The 22,230-nt window shown below is 39.8% G+C and overlaps 1 protein-coding gene across 2 annotated transcripts in view; it reads right to left on the reverse strand.

Annotated features, from left to right (window-relative positions):
- Nucleotides 1-22,230, reverse strand: part of ZNF536 (zinc finger protein 536) — a 344,241-nt gene that overhangs the window by 181,361 nt on the left and 140,650 nt on the right. For both annotated transcript variants that reach the window (XM_039696586.1, XM_039696577.1), the window contains exon 6: nucleotides 2,852-5,023. In XM_039696586.1, coding sequence (XP_039552520.1) covers nucleotides 2,852-5,021 — 2,170 coding nt within the window. In that variant the 5' untranslated portion in view covers nucleotides 5,022-5,023. The remainder of the gene's footprint in view (nucleotides 1-2,851; nucleotides 5,024-22,230) is intronic.

Genomic DNA, 22,230 nt, shown 5'->3' on the forward strand with positions numbered 1-22,230 from the left:
CAGCTGCATACCACATTAGCCCAGCCAGTGACAGTCACACATCTCTGCAATAACTGTTTGATTGCAAACTTGACCCTTTCTTCTTCTCAGCCTGAGCTAGACATTTTTAAACAGGCACTCCATTCCCAATCCTCCTTTGCAAAGAATTACATCAGATAACAAAGACTTCTCTGCCACTCATTGTAAGCCTTCTTCTGGAGATCTGTTCTAAGAGGCACTGTGTAAAAAGGTTTTTATGATGAATTCAGAACTACTATCATGTTAAGAGCACCAATTTATAAAGAAGAATTCATTGGTTAAGATCTGAAAAAATAGTTTCTCAGGCCCTACTGACCCAGTTTTCAACAAAAAAGAATCAAGTGATGCAAATTAAGTTTTGAGACATTGTTACTCAGTCTGAGAAATTTGTAAAACTGTGTTTTGCAGTAATTTCTTAATGGAAGCCTCAATGACTGCTTAATTCTACCCTGTGCAAAAAAATAAAAAAATAAAAAAAATTAAAATAAAATTCTGATTGCTTTATATTCTACAGGTCTAGTTTCACAGGTAGTGATAAAATATGCAGTCCATAGTGATGAACAGTTCCAAAAGCAACATGGCAATAAAATTTAATTTTCAAGTACTAAACAATACTTAGATTTCTTTTTCTGTAAAATTGTAATACTCTCATCTTTTCATCTTATTAAAAAGTTATCAAAACCTACACATTAGCTCTGATAGTATGTATGACACTGAGAGCCTACTTACATTTACTAGTAATTATAGGAGACAATCAGATATCAAAATAAAAAGTCTTATTTTCTTCAGTAAAAACAACATGTTCCAGCAACTGTTACCGCATATATTTTGCTTTCATTTTCACATGCTTTGATATAAATGCATCAGGTGCGAAAACAAACATTTTAAATAAAGGGTAGTTCAAGTTAAAAATAATTTTAAATTAGTGGTCACAGAGAGAACAACACTGCAGGGTTTTTTGCCTCTGAGGACAGGAAAAACTTCCCACAACAATACATTTAACGAACCAGAACACTTGGAATTAAAGTTTTCAGGGCACTCAAAACACAGCAACTTTCAGATGCATTGTTTCAAATCCTCTTCAATCTCTATCAGTTCAGCCTCATTCAGAAGACTCTGGGGTCGTGTTTTTCAAAACTTTTCCTGACAGCCCTGAAAGGCTTCAGACAGAATTTGAAGAATTTTGGGATCTTTTCTTTCTGATTGCTTTATGGCATTGCAAAACAGAAGTGACAATTTTTATAATAAAGAGTATGTCCCCCCTGCAACAATGTGTAGGATTTTTTAAAGTGAAAGTTAGAAAAATAATCTTCTTCATCCTGACATATTTTCAATCCTCTTAAAAGAATCTCAACAACTATATATAGTATGAAATTAGCTCTTGCTTGTTAGCCTTGTTCCTACACAGAATTTTCTAATGTGTCTCCCCAGTAATAAATTTCAAACAAGGCTATGACTCTAAGAGTAGACTGTGTTTCATGGGTATTTAAACAACAGCATTAAGTACTATAGGAATCTGTGGAATGTGGAGTGCAGATTTATGTGTCTTAACAATTTCTTTACTGGTTTGTAATAAGCCAGCAAAGTAACACTATTTTTGTATTAATTTGGCCTCAGAAGTAGGGTATACTGGAGCATGACAAGAACAACAAAAGTAAACTGGCAAATACTTAATAACTGTAACAGTGAATTGCCTCCAATACTAAAATATTTATTGAAACTGGGGGAAAAAAAGCTAAAAAGAATTACCCTCAACAGCCTGCTACCAGCTCTTTAACAGTGGGCAATGTAATGCCTTAAGGTACCTCAAACTGTCTTTCATTTTCTAGACTTAATGGCTGATTGCAGAAATCAATGTTGCCATTAGTAACAGAGTATTTGTTATGGCATGATTTCCTCTGTTGTTAGGCTTGCAGAATGATTACAGTATTAGTGAGGTGCTTTCTTTATAAAGGGCTGAAGATATAACTTTCAATTTACTATCCATTAGTAAGTGACTTTGGAAATATACATGAGGCCAGAAATCTTACCTGTTATTACGTGGAGATTTTATTTCAGCAGTCATAGGCTAGTAACTTTAAAAATTGTACCAGGAAGCTCAATATTTTATAGACATCTCCAATGAAATATTATCTGCTTTGCTATTTTATACACAGCAAGTTAACATGACATATAATACAATTAAAATGTTTCAGTCCGACTTCTGTTTTTTCTTGTACTTTCAAACGGGTGTGAATTAAGCAGAAGGTTTCATACAAGTTAAAATCTGCACATAAGTTAGAAGATTGTCAAAAGGTTAGTAATTTGTATTTCTGAATCTCTTTTTAATCAGTCCAGTGGCCAGGTACAAGGACATAGCTAAGGAACTGACATGGTTGTCAGAAGGAGGGCAATCAGAGAGGTGAGCCAACATGCAGTTTATTAACTACAGCTCAAAGAAAGCATCTTTCCTCACCCTTTTACACGGAGGACAGGGCAGGATCTGCAAGAGAGATACCATGAATAGAAGAGGAGGAGAAAACCACCTTCCAAATCCTGGAGGGAGAGGCCCTGGAAGCGACACAGCCATTGGTGGCTGCTCAGACCCTGCACGGTGGGAAGGTGTCAGCTGAAAGCCTGGGAAACCTGCCCTTGGAGGGGAAAAGGGTGAGCAGAGAATTAACCTCAAAGGCATTGCAGGAACCCAAACACAGATGTTCTGGCAAATAATAGCACATCCCTGTGGACTGTAGGAAACAACCTGACAAGAGAATGCATAAACTACTTTACTGCCAGGATTTCAAATACAGCTATGAAGCTTTCAGTGCAGAGAGGGAAGAAGAATTTATCATACCTGAAGAGGAGGGTGAGGAAGGATGAGGGCTGTCCTCTTGAGCACTCCCTGTCTGCGAGAGACCCCCACCTACTCCACTTTCTTCAGTAATGTTAGAGGACCCTGGTGTTGTCGACCTGCTGACAGACTGAGACTCTTGATCACTTCCAGACCCACGCCGCTCATCAAGACTACCTTGAATGATTTCATCTTCTCCTTTCCTGTCTCTTTTGTGGACCCTGGAGTGAACAACCACTTGGTGGTATGTTCTAAAAACCCTTCCGCAGTCCGGGCATTCAGTTGGCTTTTCTTTTATGTTTCCATGACTTTGTAAGTTGTAATCGAGTCCCTGGTTCATACCATGTGACAAAAAATCTCTACTGCCTTCTAAAGGGTCTAGTTTGCTTGGCAAGTCTCTCTGATTGCCCATTTTAGTGCTGTGAACCAAATCAGCAGGCATTTTCTGCTTAGAGCCATCTGCTCCTACTAACACATACTCCCGCTTCTCCTTATCAAACATAACTCCAGCATTTGCCAAAGTGTCTTCGTGGCTGCGCTGTATCTGCTGCTCTTTAGACAAAAAGCCATGTTCCATGGCCATTCCCCTTGCCATAAGCTGCCAGGCCTGATAGCTGTTTACTGGATCCATCTCTGCTGCTTTGGCGGCAGCTTGTAACCTTTCTATACAGCTGGATTTCAGAGGAGGCACCAGATTGAGACAGCCCAATAAAGAATGTTTATCCCCTTCGGCAATGCTGTGGCCAATGCCAGAAATGGGCGAAAGGAGCTTCCCCAAGACTTCTTTCTCTTTCATGGGCATATCTCCTTTGCTGTAGATCTGATTTTGTTCACTCAACCTTGCCTTGTCAGGGGGAAGAAAGCCACTCTGCAAACATGACAGATATCTTGAATACAAGTTTGCATGAGCTTCCTGGGACATGCTGCTGATGGAGACAGGTACTTCAGGATCATTAGGAGATTTGTTCTTTACAGATAACTTATTCAGGTGAACTTTCATGTGGTTTTTAAGAAACCAAGGCTCTTTGAATCGCCTCCCGCAGATCTGACAGCAGTGTTCAAAGGAATCCTTGTGCTTTCTCATGTGGCCTTTTAGGAACCAGGCTTGGCTAAACACTTGGCCACACACCTCGCAACGAAACTCATTGGTGGATTGCTCCCCATTCCCATTGGAGCCCTGGCCCTGTGCTGACTCTGCAGTTATGTGAGCCTTCTCCACGTGGCTGATCAGCTCCTCCTCCTGCGAGGCAGCAAAGTCACACAGAGTGCACTTGTAAGGCTTGTGTAGGATCCTTATGTGCCTGTCCAGCTCCTCTCGCTTCTTAAACTTGCCTTTGCAAAACGTGCATCTGAACCCGGCTGTCTGAGCGACAACCTCTTCCTGGACACTGACTGCCTTTGGAGAGGGAACAGGGTTTGAAATATCAGGTGTGCTGTGATTAGGTGGCACAGACAAGTTACAGTTTGCGAGCGGCATTGGCTGGGTGTGCTGCTGTGCTTTCACATCGGGTCGTGGCTGCAAGAGGCTGCTCTTCATCTGCTTGTCCCGAAGGATTGCTCTCTCCTCCAGCTCGTGTAAAAGTCTGTTTTCTTCTCGGACCCTTCCACGGCCTTTGCCAAGGTTTCCAAGCTTGTGAGTACGCAGGTGTATCTTCAGGTTGCCTTTCTGAGCTGCCCTGTGGTCACAGTAGGGACACTTGAAGGGTTTCTCTCCAGTGTGAGTGCGCATGTGTAGCGAGAGGATGCTGTTAAACCGAAAGCGTTTCCCGCACAGGGGACAGGGGTACTTCCTGTTTTTCCTGGCGTCATCCTCGATGTCGCTCATCTGAGACATAATCCCTAGGTTCTGTCCATTGAGGAACTGCTGCAGATCCACACGCCCGTTCAAGCTGGTATCAACCTCTCTGTTGAGCTGGTTTGCCAGCAGGGCCATCTGGCTGCTGATGGGCTGGTTTGCTATGGACATGTGACTTTTGTCTTCTAGTGGCACTGATGCCTTCTCCTCGGGATTCTGCCTGCTCTGGAGCTCAGGGAAGGCATGGCTGAGCTGGGAAGTGATCTGGTGCAGCTTCTGACTCATTGAATATTGCCCATTGAGTATGGTGCTGTTGAGATGGGCGTCAGCTTCTGGCACAGCTGAAGAAACACCAAGGCACAAACTAGCTTCCTCCATCTCTGAAAATCAGAAGATATTTTAGATTCAGACTGTGAAAGAGTTACAAGCATTGAATCACTGGCGTACAATTTGCATTTTATGTTTTACCCACTCATAATAATGCAAAGGAATTAGTGTAAAAACAATTAAAAGTGTATTAAGTGCCAACTGTGCTATACAGTTTTGATCATACATGTACTCCTTCTGCATGTGTACCAAGAACTATTAATTACTATTTTAAAATATGCAACAATTTCAAAATCTAATTATTACAGAAGGGGCAAAGGCATTCACCACTTCCCTTGTCCTTCTTGTAAAACTGCACCTGTCTGCATTTCTAAATCTACAGAAAAAGAAATCGTATGCATCTCTCCCATTTTCATTTAAAAAGCCAGCAAAAAAAACCCCAAAATAGAAATCCATTTGTAACTTTCAGTTCCATTAACCATATTCAATATATTACACATTCTACAATGAGAAAGATAGTTTTATGATTTGACAAAAAACCGATGGTATGATATTTACTGGTGTACAATAAAACAAGATAATGTTTTGGGAAAAAATAAAGGACAAGCTTTAGAACAATAAAAGGGATTTTGCTTTAGTCAACAAAAAGTGCAGTAATATCTCATTAAGCTGATTAGTATGCTGCTTAGAAACAGTACTAGGTGCTGTAACACATGATTATAATCATAAAAATCCTTCAGTGTTTGCAAGTAAGCATTAACGAGGTATATTAAATTTTAAGGAGACTGCGACTAGCAGCTTTGTAAACCTCTGAGATTAAGATTTAACCCTTCTGTTACAAAACATTGTTATTTTGTCATTTTGAAACTGAGCCCATCAAAAGGCACATAAATTATCTTCTGCCAAGTCTTTTAATTCGTTGTTGAGAACCTTCAGGTTTCTGTTCCTAGGAAAACTTGCCAGATTACAGAAGGAATATCTCTGTCCTTCGATGGGTGATACATGTGATTTAAGACACTTTGATTTGTTTTAAAGAGCTCTCTTATGGAACTAGATAAAACCAATTAAAATCTGGGGAAGGTGTTGTGGAAAGCCTCAACAAGTTTAAGAATTCTAATAACTTTCCTAATACACAGTAATGACTACAAATTGTAGCTACACTATGTATATTGCAGGAAATTAGAATTCAAAGCTGTTTGTTAAACACAAGTGCTCTGTTCTGGTCTGCATAATTGTCCACAATAATCCATCCTTGCCACTTCTCTACTCTATACAGATATAATGTATCTATAAAATTCTGTTAAAAATATAAAGTTTCCCATAACTAATTCATAAACTATATGATGCTATAAGATTATATTAGACTACAATTAAGATTTTTGTTGTTCAGTGGCATGATTTGACACTTTATTCACTCTCAAAACTACTGAATTCTATAGGTTCTTAAAAAATTAATTTGGTCAACCTTCTCTTTGGCTTTAGCCAAAAGCATTTTTTCACTGTGTCTTCCACAAAGGCTTCAGGCACACCCTGGGTGGACTCCACTCCTCACACAGCTTCACAGTGGCCACTTGATAGACAATTCAAGGTCCAGATCTGGCACACACTTAAAATGCATATAATTGTGCTCATGGGAGCAGTCCAGTAGACTTCAAAGGGTGACTCTTGAAAGCAAAGTTCCACACATGATTAAGTATTTGCAGGATCAGGGCCTAAAAACAAAGTATGGGAGGTCTTCGAGGGGAGATCTTTTTGGTCCTGACAGGATGACTGAGGTTGTGACACAATGCAGATCTTGTAAGAAGTACAGGAAAGAGCTATATTCATGTGTATTAAAAAAGAACAAGAGCTACCTAGTTTTGCCCATATACATAACAGATCTGTTTCAAAATTTAACAGTCCTCTGATTCAGGTCACATGTTGGGGATCCATTATTTCCCTGCTGTGAATGTTGTTATTTATAAAAATATTAAAGAAATCAAGTATATAAAAGGACCACACTTAACTTTATCTTGCAGTGTCTGATTTTCAAAGGTAGAGAATAGGAGAACATAATCAAGCCAGGTGTTCACCCAAGGCCATGCAGCAAACAAGGAAAATTCTTAATTTCCATTCAAGTTTTCTCTGCAGCAGACCACAACCATTCAAAATGTGGATGCATACAAGCCACTTTTTTTTTTTAATTTTTGAAAGTTAGCTTAACTTATGGAACAAACCAAATTCATGTTCAAAAGCATTAATTAAACAACTGAATACTTGTTGTCCTTAGGTTTGCCATTGCCTGAAGTTAACTGAGATTTTGAATATCTGCCTATGTGCTTCTTAAAAAAAAGTAACAAATACTCTCCCAAATAACAACACAAGAGAAACCCCAAAACCTGAATCTACTTTTTGTCTGGATTTCACATACCCAGGAGTGTTATTTCTCCCCACTATGCTTAAACAAGGCATGCTAGCAAACAAGAATGTGACAATTCCAGAAATGCATAGCATGTGCTGACACACACAAACACTGAAGAATGTTTAGAAAGGTCTTTGTGAATTGCCATTATTCTATAACAGCTTCAAAACTACAGTTCAGTTTTTTTTAGTTGATCTCAATAGGACCTGGTGCTTTTACATGCTCAAAAAGGTTTGGGTAGTTAATTTTAGCATTTTATGCTCTATCGAAGTTTGGAAATGCTGACAGATCCCAGTGGAATTTATTAATTCTGATGTTTAACCCTAAGCATCAGTTCAAATGTATGGTTATTTGGATTGGGGAGGGGAGTTGTAGTTGAGGTTTTAGTTATTCTGTGATTTTTTTTCAAATATAACTTTAATAAAGTAACAACAGCAGTTGTAGCTCAAACATGGTAAGTTTTCCAATTTTTCCTTTTTGCTATTTTCTGTCTTCCAAAATCATACAGAAATATTTAATGTGGAATATTGAGAGAACAAGTAAAAAAAAATAGTCTAGAGGAATATCAAATCCATAATTCCTCACTTAAAGACTAATAATTTTGGACCAAGTCTGGGGAGCATAACCCCCCCGATGGATCTTTTGGCATGGCAAATGCTATACATTTTTTATGAAATATGCAGAAAGGTCAGCAAAGCCTCTGCTCAGTGAGCAACAATCAGAATGCCGCCCACTCTGATCAGCCGTGCAGTTCCTGGGATCCAGCTACCACAACCTCAAGATGTATTCTTCACTTAAACTGCATTTCCCTCTCATCTGCCCCTGCTTCTTGCAGGCCTGCTCCTTCCTCTGGCTCTGAATTGTCTCCTCTTTTCCTCACTCCAATCTGGTTTCACTGCAAAGTATAACCATGGCACTGAAAGTACTGCCCTGTGAAATTCCTCCTGCCATGCCCAGTTACAGCTTTTCTGAACACAGGGACCTTGCTACTGCTCAGCTTTCACAGAAATCACTCCTGGTATCCCTCAACCCTTTCACAGCAAAACCCACCAAAATCTCATCTTGTATCCACATGCAAGGCAGAAACAAAACACAGTCTCATCCATCATTCCACTATGAATTAGATAACTCGATCTAATTTTCCTAATTTCTCTAAAAAAAATTAGCAATTTCATTCTCTCCCTCTTTATCCATCATCCCTGTCTAGATCTATGGCCAGACAGGGTTACACCAGGTGGAGTAAGGGGCTTTCATTCCCCAGTGAGGCACCTGCAGTTCATGGTACCCCAACTTGGTGTCAAGGTATGCAAAAATAAAAAATCTGAAAAAGCCAATTTATAAGTGCTACTTTCCTGCTCCATGATAGGGAAGACATCTAGCTTTCAATTGTTAAATATATAGTCTATCACATGATTTTCATGATCCTGGTCTCTCGTATAAGGAAGGCACAGAATGTTTTGCCATCTCTCGTGCTGGGAACAGAAGCACAATGTTCTCTGTAGTTAACAAATGTTTACAAAATGAACTGCAAATCAAATTTGAGATTGTTAAAGAATTCAAAATATATTTGTTGAAGCTTATTTAGTAAATTTCTGACCTTTATTTATCTCAAATGTTGGGTAAAGACAGTGTCCCTCAAGACATGGCACCGCACCAAAGCATGTTGGGATCAGGAGTTATAGGCAGCCCTTTCTAACCCAAAGAAACTCTCAGCTCTTGCCCAAGTGAGTTGCTGTGGCCAAAAAGCCCCACACTGACCCTGCTGCAGACAAGGCCACAGCCCAGCTGGGCTCACACTGCACTGTCAGGGCAGCAGCACCCTTGGGAGGCAGCACGCCGACCATCCAAGGCCATCCAGCCCCGTACTGAGCCCAGCGAGCAGGATCCTGTTCCTCTGAGGAGCTCAGCTCATGCAACTCACTGTGGGATACAGATATTATAAAATACTACCGACCATCCAAGGCCATCCAGCCGCGTACTGAGCCCAGCAAGCAGGATCCTGTTCCTCTGAGGAGGAGCTCAGCTCATGCAACTCACTGTGGGATACAGATATTATAAAATACTCTCTCTCATCTCCTACATAAAGGTACAGTGAGACATTCAAGTCCCTTTGATGATACTAATAGTTATTTTGATTTCACTCACATTTTTGCCCTCAAGACTATTTCCTGTGATATCAATAGCGAAAGTTCTGGCTTTAGCCATTTCAATTGAACACACAGATTTTATTTAACTATTTGAAATGGATTACTGGAATTTAAAACCAATTATGACACCAGAAATGCCTGTCATCACAACTACATTAATGTAATACGAGAAGCTGAGCTTCCTCTTGCTGGAAACAGAGAAAAAAAAATATGGCAAGCAGAATGAGAGAATTTAAAGATAAATCTATGCCTATGCACACATGTGAACATATGCAGGCACACGCATATCCGTATACAGACACATATGTGCAGACACACACCTGTTATCTTTGTAAACAGATGGACCAAATTCACCTCTTATTTACACCTGTTCATTCCTGCTGGACACACACACGCACTGAAGCTCTCCCCTCTTCAGTGCTGTAGAGAAAACACTCATTTTAAAACCACTGTTGTGCTGTTATTATAGCTTAGATTAGGTTAGTTAAAAGATTTACAGTTCAGTAAGCAAAGTAATGCTTTACAAGCTCACGTGTTTAAATGACAAGCTCGCTCTGGCCCTGATCCTCTGAGCAGTTAGAGCTACATACACTGTTACTTATGCTTTCAGAATATAGACCTGGTATTTATCTTTCCAGCTAGAAAAATTCACATATATCTACATTATCTTGTGGTCCACTGGCAAATTCTAAATACTCCAATAGAGACTGCTTCAGTTCTTAGCAACTCGTAAACAGGTATTGCTGAGATCACAATATATATTGAATTTTTATTAAATATTGTTCTTATTGTTGCAGCAGAAACAGTTGAACTAAGGCTGTTATAAGCATAATACACTCCTGTTAAGAAATACAGAACACCAGACTACTGAACCCTTTCAGGGTCATTAAACAGCTGTAAACATTATTACAAAAATAAACCAGAGATTTCATGCTTACATTTTAGCCCAGAGCTTGGTGTGCTGAGCAAGTACATTTTTTTCATCTCTTACAATCAACGGTGGTGACATTTGGGCATCCAAACAAATTACATCACAAATATTACTGAGGTGGGTAGGATACTGAGCAGTTTATTTGCCAGATGATTAATATATAAACAGTAGGGCAGGATAAATGACCTACTCTTCTTTGACTGATTTGTAGGCAATACTAAGAGACATAGATGTAAATAGTTAGATTTTAACAAAAACATGTGTGCACGGAAGAGGAGGGGAGAGATCAGCTGTATTTAATGCCACCAGGACAGCATTATCCAGTCTGATAAAATGAAATAAACATTAGGCCAGATTCTATTCTCATTTTACTTATGCAAAATAGAGTAATTGCATCGACTTCATAGGAGGTTTTGTTAAGTAGGTGTCCTGTTCCTTGGGGTATAATATAATTATATCAGGAAAATATATGGTTTCTGGAGTATAAGAGGATGTCTTCAAAAAAAGAAAGTTGGCCTACAGGTAATGTGCCCTATCTGTTTGTTTTTATTTAAACATTATTAAGGCCAGCTTGGTAATCGCTATCACTATTAGTGACATTAGCACATTTGGGTTTTGTCGGCGTTGCAGAGCCGTGTAACTGGCAGTACCTGAGAGCTGGTTTGAAGCAGGAGCGGGGCACAGGCTGCCCAGAGCTCTGGGGAGCAGGGCTGCCCCATCCCACAGCCCCAGAGGCTCCAGGGCTGCAGCCCCACACCAACACCATCCTCCCTCCGGCAGCCGGGACCACGCAGGGGGCAGCCGGGAAGGCATTTGACAAAACTGTAGCTGCTTTGTAGTGCTGATATTTAAACAAGCTGCTTATTGATTCCAAAACAAAGTACTCCTTTAGTAACAACAGAGCCAACTCATTCCACAACAGTTTTTATGTCTTAAAGAAGGGTTAGCAGAGGGATTTTGAAGTTTCAAAAGTCATTAGCAGACAGAAAATGGTTTGCTGAGGCTGTACTGCCTTTGCTCTGGGCTGGGAAGAGAGTTGCTTTCTAAAATACCTGTTACATCTGCAGGGTACTTTCTAGTTAGCACAGCCTTTGGGACTGATAACTGATCAGTGGAAGATAAATCACCAGAACAGTCTTTGGCTGGTAGCACCCATGGAGTGGAGGACTGTGAACCATTTGTGATCACAATCTAGGAAGATGAGCACAGAGGAGAGGAGAGGTCATTTATAAATCTCACTCACAGATTAGAATAGAAAGATTAGAAGAATGCAGACAAGCTGTTTGATTTATTGCTACTTTGCATGTGACTTAGCAAAATCTGTTTTCCTTCTTATTTATTCTATTTCCCTTGCATATACTTAAGAAGTCAGATCCAAAGAAGAGAAAGATAAATAATTGCTACTGAAAGTTCAGTAGATTAAAAAATAAAGAAAAAAAAAAAACATTATTTTTTTTTTCCAGGCACTGGTTGCATCTGGGATCATTATTTCTTAGCTTATAAACATTGATTCTCATTTAACTTTTTTTTTTCCTAGTGATCTTTTGATGGCAAAAGTAAAGAAAAGAATGATACCGAAATTCATATTGGAGCCTTATTTCTGGAATGCTTCATTAAACTAAAGCTTCTGTTACTTTAGAAACAGCATTTTTTAAAGTAAATTTGTTATTTTCATGTAATTTGGAATGTATACAACTGATTAAACCCTCTCCAATTTGATCAATTTCCTGTAGCTCCTATCTGATCATTCACTTTAATTAATCTAACTGGCATCCACATCAGATTGAAGAAACTTTAAAATTAAGCTTTTAATGAACCACTTTACCATCACAGAGTACAAATAAAATAATAAAATGCCTGGAAGACTTTGCAAAGCATATTTATTATTTCATTTTTTGTCATTTTTACAGCATGGAAAATACTCTGAATCTCCTATTCTCATCTGAGGACACTGCACTGCACTTGAAGTCTACAATGCTCTAACCCATTATATAATATTAAAAGATACATAATGTTGACCCTATTATTCTTGCATTCCTCACACAGGAAAGTTCCAAATAAAAGGCTGAGCATTTCAGCTGGGTGAGGCCAGGAAGATCAGGCCCCCTGAACCAATTACAAAGAGATCAATAAAGAAGAGTTAAGACCACAGAACTCAAAGCACAGTTTGAAACAATTTAAACCCAAAACTGTAATGATGGGTTGATGATTTTTTTTTTCATTTTACAAAGGCTTAGACTCAGCTTTTGTGCACAGCTAAACATAATGTCAAATGCACATATGTCCCGAAGATCAAAGTATGATTGACTGTGAAATATTCATATGTGATAGCCCAGCGAGATTTTGTTCACAAGGGCACCTGTCAGAAGCATAAGCTTGGATACAAATCATCAAATAAGTATGTGAAATCATTACTAAAATCCAGGCATGCAATCAGATAGTCAGTTGTCTGAAACTGCTGGACCATAGCCAGCACAGTGGCTCAACAGACTAATGCTTTGGTCTTTGCAGATCCTCAGGGCCCTGGTTCAGTTCCTCCTGCTACTGGTCAGGTCAACTGTCTGTACCTAGTGTTGACTTTCCTGGCACTTAATGCTAGGAGTGAAGCAAAAAAAACCTGAGTCCATAAGTTGCCTTTGACCTGAGCCACAGAAACATCTGCTGGTTGAGTCACGAACTGCTTGTTGGCCAAGTTTAACAGGATCTGAGCCTGTTGCGGATCAGCTCTCTCAGCAGTAGGTGTCACTGCAATAAATAGATGGATTTCAAGGGACAAAGACACACATTGCCAGGGAAAATGCATAAACAGAACATCCCTGATAAAGAGACTTTTGAAAAGTATGTGGTCCAGTTAGATTTTTTCCTTTAACTTTATGCAAAATGTTGGGAATCTGGTTTAGGGAGGAATTAAATTGCACAAGTGGGACTGCCAACAACAACAGCACCTTAATTCTGTCCTTTAGTCCTGTGTCACAGAGATCCTTTAATTCACATTAATCACCTCCCTGCAATCCCAGGTCTATTAGATAAAGACTGTTACAGTTAAACCTTTAAAAAAAAAAGCTCTCTAACAAATTAAGTCATTTGCTCTAGTGGAACAAAAGACGTAGTTATATGGAAAGACACTGCACACTCAGCTGTGGTTGTAGGACTGAAAGACCACAAGGTTAGCCTGTTTTTTGTCAAATTAGAGAGCCCATATCCAACCCTATCTGAATACAGAACAAGGAGAGAGAGAATACTTCCAACAGCTTGGGGGGTGGGGGGATGATGTCTCAAGTATAGATTTAATTAATAGAATGCATATTTTCAAGAAGCAGTAACCAATTTATATTTGAAACAGAAATATTTGGTATGCCAAGTAATATCACAGAGATGTCAGCCAAGTCTACACCATATTTGGTTTCATTATCACAAAATGGTTTGTAGGATAATTAAGGATGCTCCAAATTGCATGCTATTGAGTTAGACTGTAGACAAAACAATGCATCACTAAGCATATGGACTACCTGTGATGACATCAAGACAGAAACTACGTGCCTAAGAAAATGTTTTAAGAAAAAAGAAGATTAATACATTAAACCTGTTGCACATGAAAGAGAACATATGTGACAATACATACGCCTAAAGTACATATATAATACAACTGTATTTATTTTACTTCCAACAATTCTAAATGGGGAACAAAAGAGAGAAAGAAATATAGAGAGAATTAAAAGGTAAATTGCTGCATTGGTCAAAGTCAGTATATTTAAGAAAAAAAAAAAAACTATAAAAAGTCACCCCCATAAGAAACTTAAAGAGCCACACTACAGATGTGGAAAGAGCTCCTCCTTTCCCCCAGCAGCTGCTGAAAGTTCCCCAGCAGTTACTCCCACCAGCTCCTGCCCCAGTGTTCCCTAAAGGCCTCCAGCACATGGAACCCCAAAGCACATTGTAATCAATTCAGAGAGGAGAGGAACACCTTTGCTAAATGTTCTTTGCTGGGTACAGAAACATCCAACATCTTCAAACAATGGAAGTGGAAACAGGTACAAATTCAGAAGTAACTTGCCCAATTTCAGTGCTCTCAAAGAGCGTAAAGGGACAAAGGTTTTCAGAATTTCAGCACTGTAGAAATAAGTATCCCTAACTGATAATTTCTACATCTCATTTAGGAAAAAGCTTGCCATGTATCTTGACTTAAATAGATGCCTCATCCTCTGTAAGGAAGCCAGGGACAGCGTCCAGAACTGTTGACTCCCATTGCTTAGTCCAGTATGCCAGATAGCTTTCCTTTATCAAACATAATTGACTGCTGAATAGACAGGGTTTTTTAACTCATGGCAAACCTGTCAGCATAAAACTTTTTTTGTTTGTTTATAATACTAGAGATTTTTTGGAGGTTTTTTTTTTTTTTAACAGAGATTCTTGGTTGTTAATACCTTCCATCTCCATATTATATCTTTTCTTCCCTCAATCCAACTGATTTATTTTTCTTCTTCCTATACCACATAGTCTTGGTAACAAAAAATACCATACATGATTTAGATACAATCTAAAGTTCTTAGATACAAGTGGCTTGAATGAGTTATTACTCATTATATTAGTTTAATACTAATATCCAGGGGGAAAAAATATATAAAGCTGAGAAAGTCTTTGTTTAAGTGGAATGAAATGGAGTAAAAGATGCCGTTGAAATAGGCAGGGACACTAGAAGCAGATTAATGCTGGAAAAATAGAGCAAACATTTCACAGAACACCCCTTGTGTTTGTGGTCTCCCAAAAGCAGAAAGAGAAAACTTGTTAAAGAATTAAGTGAAAAAGATAGATGAGGAAACACCACAAAGATTAAGGCATAAAAAAAATGTACTTAATTATCACCATGTAAAATGAAGCAGAAGAAAACACAAAACCCCTTTATTCCACTGATGTTCTGTCCTGCCCATGTTCTTACAGATATATCACTGCTTCTATCATTTAACTTTATTAATTGATCACTGTCATGAACACAAGAGCAGAGCTGGGAACTCTAAGGCCAACTTGTACCTCCTAAGCTGCTTTCCCACTGATACAAGTGGCTCAGGCTTACCAGGGTGTGGTTAGCAGTCAGTGCACTGCTCAGACACCCATCCTGGGGCCAGGAGTCTCCAGAAAACAAGCTCTTTATCATATATCCCTCTAGTCCTTTCAGAGAAGCAACAAAAAAAATACATCATGCTGCTCTTTCAGAGGGAGGAAGACAACTCCAAACAGGAACATCTATGCTTAAAGTAACTGACTTGGGGTATTTCCCTGCATTTTCCCAGCTGATCTAAAATCCTCTGTACCTGCTGTAGTGAGATTATTCTGCCTTTCCCTCTGAATGATGGTACCAAACAGTTGCAAAAGTTTTGCAGTTAAGCCAAGGGAATAACAATGATGTGACACCAGTGACCACAAAAAAGGTCCCATCTTTGCAGTGCTCTTGGCTGCAGAGAGGTGCAGCCCCTGAAGGGAACAGAGAATCTTCTCCCTTTGCCCTGAGGGATCAGGTACAGGAAAGGGAATCACCTCTCTCCCTATGGAAGCAGAGATGTGAGCACTGACTGTGGTGAAAGAGGACTCACGTTGCTGCTTGGGCACCCCTGTTTTATCTGGGCACAGTAGCTCTGATCATTAATAGAAAGGGCACTGAAAACTGGCAGACATATGGCAGATAGATGAATGAGGGGAGAAGGCATACTGTAAAAATACAATAACATTTCAAAGCTACCTGCAGGATAAAAATCCTTGAAATAATTTTGATGTTAATTGCAACATTGCAGGCCCTTGGCTGAAAAGACAGCCTCTCGTGGTGATAGGTGAGTGGTAACAAAGCTGACACAGAAAGTCTGATAAATGCAATCACAGGATGACAGACCCTGGCAAGTTCAATTACGGTTGCAAAGTCAGGTGGGAGATGGACTCTGCTGACTGTAATATATCCTTAGCAGCCAGCTCTGGCCAGTACAGCTCTGACCAAACTCCTTGGAGTGACTGACAGGATCCCAGGAGCCTTCAGTCCCACAGCAGGCTGAGAGCAGCTACAGTTGTTATCAGAAGGAGCAGGGACTAACAGGGACTGCTTTACTGCAAGATTTCAACACAACACATAAATAAACACCACAAACTCTCAGTGAAACTATTTCAAGCCTCTTGAAAAGCCTGTGCAAATGAGCAGTTTGTGTTCACTTTCTCCAGCTCACTTAAAGCTTCACTCAATGTTAATTCACACTGCTGCAAACCAGTGTGAATCCAGGAAAGTCCAGCAAAACACAAATCAGACCAAAGGAGGGGGAAAGGCTTGGTGGCTCAGGTCCAAGCACCTGGCCACGGGAGGCAGTCAGTGGGCTCCCACTACCTGCAACAGGACCATCAGGGAGAATCTCTTCCTACAGGACCAAATCCCAGATCTCCAGAGCTGAGAGCATTCAGGAGTTCCCACAGAAAATCCCTGCTTGGGTAATGACATTGCTCCTGTTGCCCAAGCAGAAACTCATTTTTCTGAATTCCAGCCCCTTGCACCTACACTTATGAATATGGAGATCATTATACCTCTTTCTAATTAAAAGGATTTTCATCTCCTTGGTTTTATACTTCAGAATAGACTAACTATTCTTATTTGATGTGACAAAGAAAGAAGTAGATGTATAGAGCAAATTGTGGATCCTCATACTTCAGTGCAAAATTATCTGAGACTTTAAGTCAAGTTTAATCAAAGTATCTGGCTTCCTTGCAGCTTTATTTTCTTTTTTCTTTTTTTTTTAGGTAGCAAAAAAATAAGTATTTTCCCAATTTTTTGTTGAGTTTTATTTTCCAACTGACTTTTTTAGAAAAAAACAGTGTTATTAAAAAACTTCTTTGTTCTCCTTCTGTGTTTTTCAAAAATATTGTAAAATGACAATAGTATAAAAATTATATTGTAAAAAGTGTAAGCACTGTGAATGAGCAGTTATTCATTTATATCCCTAGCTTATGAAATGCCCGTATCACGTATCCTTTATCCAACAGCAGACTCTTTTAGCTTCAATCACCAGAGCTAACAATATGTTATTGATATGATTTCAGGAAGCTGTCAGCAGGCAGCTTTGCTTTCAGCTCCTCAGCTCTGGTGAGGCACACAGAATGTACCTGTGCCTCTCCCACAGGAGAGCTGGCAGCGAGGTGCACATTCCTGTCAGCTGTCACAGCAGAAAAAAGAGAAACCTAAACAGGTCTTCCTCACTACCTGCAACCCCACAGTCCTTACACAGCGAGAACACCCTGCTGCTTCACTGGGAATGCTCAGCAGCACCAAAACCCTGGTGTGCTGAGGGCTGGATCATTGCCCTGCAAAGAGCTGGGCAAGGAGCAGCAGGGCAGGTGACCCAAGGCATGCTATGGGCCTTCACCCCCGTGCCCCATGCCCACCTCCTCCTCCAGCTGGCCTTTCACAAGTTTCCACCTTCCTCCTGTGGCCCCCAGTTCTGCCCAGCACAAAATGAGTAGGAAGATGAGTGAGCAGGGGGTCAGCAGGCGTTCACCTCTCCAGGCAGCAGAGGGGTGGAATGGTGCCTGAAGTTTTGTACACCCCAAGCCAGGTCTCCAGGAGCTGTCAGAGCCTGATTCCTGTACAAGGAGGCACAGGAGGTGTAAATGGGGGTGCAAATCAGGACCCCTGATGTCCTGGTGCACCTGCTCCTTTGGGTTCCCTTCAGATAAGGGGTGCAACAGAAATGAGAGGTGAAGCTCTCCTGTAAAGATTCAAACTTCTTCATTTTTAACCACTTCTGCTTGAAGGAAATATAAAGTTGGCACACAATTAAGTCCAGTATTTTACAGATTATATTTATGTGCTACTTTATTTTCAGGATCTGAAGAATAATCACATACGTCAGAAGCCACGACAGGTAAGCTAAAAGTGCAACTCTTTCCACAGTAGTTTTTAAAACTAGATTTCATATTGGCATACAAGCTTTAATAACAAAAGAGTATTTTGTACTATTAGATGTTGGTCATTTTTTTGTCTGAGAAAGAGCAATAACAGGCTGCTGCAGGAGTTAGCACAGTCTTTGGTGAGGTTTTTTTCCTCCAAATGATCAGAGAAAGTACCTTACTTTCAGGATGTGCCTTACTTGCTCTTAAAAGGGTAAAACAAAATATTCTCCTAGCTATTCTAAGCCTGCCATATAAGTATTATGCTGTTACAGATTTCAAAAGGTTAGCTTCAATGAACCTGACATCAGTATAACCCAAAATAACCCATTCAAGAGAAAAGTAAGAAATAATTGCTGTTTTCTCTTTTTTTTTCCTCAGCTATATTGCTATAATGATTTTGCATAACAGATTGAACAAAGTGCTGTTGTGACAGGTGGTAGAATTCAGCTAGTAAGCACAGAGACAGGGTTCAATTTAGTTTGTGAATCCTTTAATTGTTGTGCAGCTAATTAAAGAAGGTTCTTTACACTCGCAAGTGTTTACCGTTGCTAGTATGCATACATGAAAAATTAAATTGTGCCTTCAAGGGCTGAGAACTATAGAAAAATCATAGCTGATTCTGCAACATGCTTACCAGCTCAAAATAGCTGCTTTTCACAATTGGAATTTGTAAAACTTTTTGCTAAGCAAATATAGAGCTAATTAGAAGTGTTCGTTGGACCAATTAACATTTAAATAAATAAGCCATATTGCACATTTCACAGTCTTTATTTAATGATGCTTCTTAACTCTTTGGAAAGATTCCTTTAAGTACAAATAAGTTGTCATAAAAATGAAAGACAAAAATAACACCATAACAGTATATTCTATGCTTTTTTCTTTTTGCCTTGAAGTCTTCTCTAAAACTCTATACCTGTTACTGGGGAAGGGGGGGTACACAAATCTGGCTCCTTCTTTCATCTTGTCAAGTTACCTCTCCACCTTTCTGAATGCAAACAGAAAAACATATTTGATTACTATTTAAAGTGTTATGATAGCTCTGTTTGTTTTGCCCCATGGAACAGAATCTGTTTTAGACAAAATTTCTTACTTTTATCTCATAAAATGGCCATTCCAGCCCAAAAGAAGGGTGTTCTCAGAAGAGACTGCTCTTAGAGCAACAAAAACAGCAGTTTGAAAGTTGCATATGCAAACAACGCAGCGACAGAAAAATCCTAAATCTGTTTTCCAGGCCTGCTGTTTGCATTCCCACAGCAAAACCAGTGCTGCTGTTGTACCTAACCCCAGGGCTGCAATTGCCTCTCTCTTCGGGGTCAAGTGATATTTTGCTTTCAAAACAACTGTCTTTTAATTTAACAGTCCCTTTCAATCAATAGGACTCCTTCAGTCTGCGCTGAACATACATTTTCTTTCTCTCTTTCAACCTCCAAACCCCCACCTAGCAAAAGGTTACATTAAAAACTGAGGGAAGGCTTCTTTCTACTTTTTTCCAAGATGCATTGCAGTACCTTGCAATCACACTAAGAGCTAATGTGGAAGGACTCATTGTTGACCTTGGCTTCCAGCACAGAAAACCAAATTAACAAGGACCAATTAACATTCAAATAAATAAGGAAGATTAACAAAAAATACTCTGCATACCAAGAGGGTAAAATAAACCAGAGGAAGAAGTACAGCGTCTCCCTCAATCAGGAAGAGTGGAATTCTCCAGGAAGAACACCAGCCCATCAGAGCATGGATGCACAGGCTGCTCTCTCCAAGGCCTGACGAGCTCCAGAGGGGATGTGGCCATGTGAGAAACAGGCAAAGCTCTAAAGTTGGAAAACCCTTGGGAAAATGTGCCAAGGCCCCACAGTCCTGCATGATGCTCCTGTGAAAGGAAAGGTGCTTCCCACCTGTCTGGTCCCCACTCTGCTCCTTTCTCCTGGGGCTGTTGGTGTTTGGGATGGCCTCTTCTGATGCTGGGCCAAGAGGAGCACGGGGCTTGGAGCTCACAGCTGGCCAGCAGCAGCCCAAGGCAGACACTTCTTGCATGGACTGTCAGTGTATGAGGCTTCTGATTCAAGTTTTAGTCAGAAAAGTGCATTTGGTTTTGGTTTTTTTAGAGTCACTAAATTCTGGTTTGAGTCAAAGAGAGGAAGTGGCCAAAGAACAACCAACAGCCCAAGAAGAAGGTATTTGGGCAGTCCATAGAGACTGAAAATTTTGTAGTTTCAAATGTACATTCCATTAGAGTCCACCTGAAGGCTCCTAAATTTTTGTGCTAATTAGGTAGTTGTTCTGAGTACTGAGTTGCAAAACACATGTATGAAGTTCTCAAAATTTCATGGTTCAGAGCAAACCTGTCTCTGCACAACTTTAATTTAATTTACTTCTTTAACTTTTCTTTGGGGGCAGTGGGGGGCACACAGGTAGCTGAAGCTGTAACCTGAAGCTACTTGTAGGGACTCCCTGTGCCATGGAGGATCAGAAATGGATGAGAAAACGCTACACCAGGAAGGATGAAAGGTGGATGAACCCTCTATCTTCATCATCCTCTGCCTCTTGCTCTTCCTGCGGGTAAATCTACAAAAATTACTTTAAGCTGGCAAAATTTCTCCACCATTCTCAGATATCATTACCCCAACAGAACAATTAAATTCCCCACTAACTAATCATCTGCAAAGTCTGTCTCCTAAAAGGAAACTCCTCCTATGCAAAGGTTATGAATAATTCTCAGAAGGTTACAACATGATCTATCATTTTAAGTATTTGGATCTGGAGTACTGGTTCAGGCCTCTAACTGACAACCACCTTTATGAATAGTTAAGAGTTCACAGAGATGATTATCATGTACTATTTAAATATGTATAAAGGACAAAGATAATAACAATACTTTGCACTTTAATAGAAGCTTCTGTCTGAAATTCTCAAAGGAGAGCCAAAGTCCTCACGAATGCACACTCACAGCCCCTCTGACCTGCACAGTTGGTCATTGCTATTATTCTCTGGAATCTGGTAGGCTGTTATTGTTAGATTTCTCAAAATGATAATGTCTGCCTTAATTTATAAAGCAGTTGAAGCTTTACTAAATGAGTAACTCAAAGTGAATCACCATTGTGGGGATGTTGATCAGTGCCTTGTGCCGAGGCAGAAAACAGCATGGAACACCACAGGATGCTCTGCAGATCCTTGGCCCCCATTCTGGTCAAGGAGGAGAATCCTGCTACTTCCCAGGCTGAAATGCCACTGACTGATCAGCACACTGTCCAACTGGGAGAAAAGCATCTCCTGCTACTCGTCAGGAAAAAGCCTTTCTGTAGCATCAGAAATATTACTTTCCCCCCCCCCCAGTACTATATCAAAAAGAGCAAGAGAGGGCTCCACTTGAAAGCCAAAGTTCCTAGCATAAAGAACACTTTTCTGCAATTTGTTACAGATACAGGAGATTTTATATTAAAAAAAATGTTTTAAGTAATCCATTTCTAAATGCCCTATGTTGATGAAGTCAGCCTCTCCTGTCTTCTGATCAAGAGGCTGAAAGGGAGTGACTCTCTCTACTATCCCATAAAATACAGAAGGAAGATTTAATCATCCTCAATCGTATCTTTCATAGAAAACATGAAAAGAGCTACTAATTAGAAATAGAAGTGTGAAAAATAGAAACCCCAAATATCAGTACCAATCCAATGCAAGGATAAATTCTGAAATGCTGCCAAAAAGTTGGTTGTGTTTGAAAACTGGACCTGGACAATTTGAATGTATGCAAAAGGCATTTGTATAGCAGTGGATCCAAAGGTCCTCCTGACCTTAAGGGCATATTTACAGAAGAGTCAACTGATCCAGAATAATTCCACCAATGTATTAGGAAAACATGTCTTACTT

This window comes from Passer montanus, unplaced genomic scaffold (genome assembly GCF_014805655.1).
Source record: "Passer montanus isolate IOZ18808 unplaced genomic scaffold, ASM1480565v1 scaffold113, whole genome shotgun sequence".
In the NCBI taxonomy this organism is placed as follows: Eukaryota; Metazoa; Chordata; class Aves; order Passeriformes; family Passeridae; genus Passer; species Passer montanus.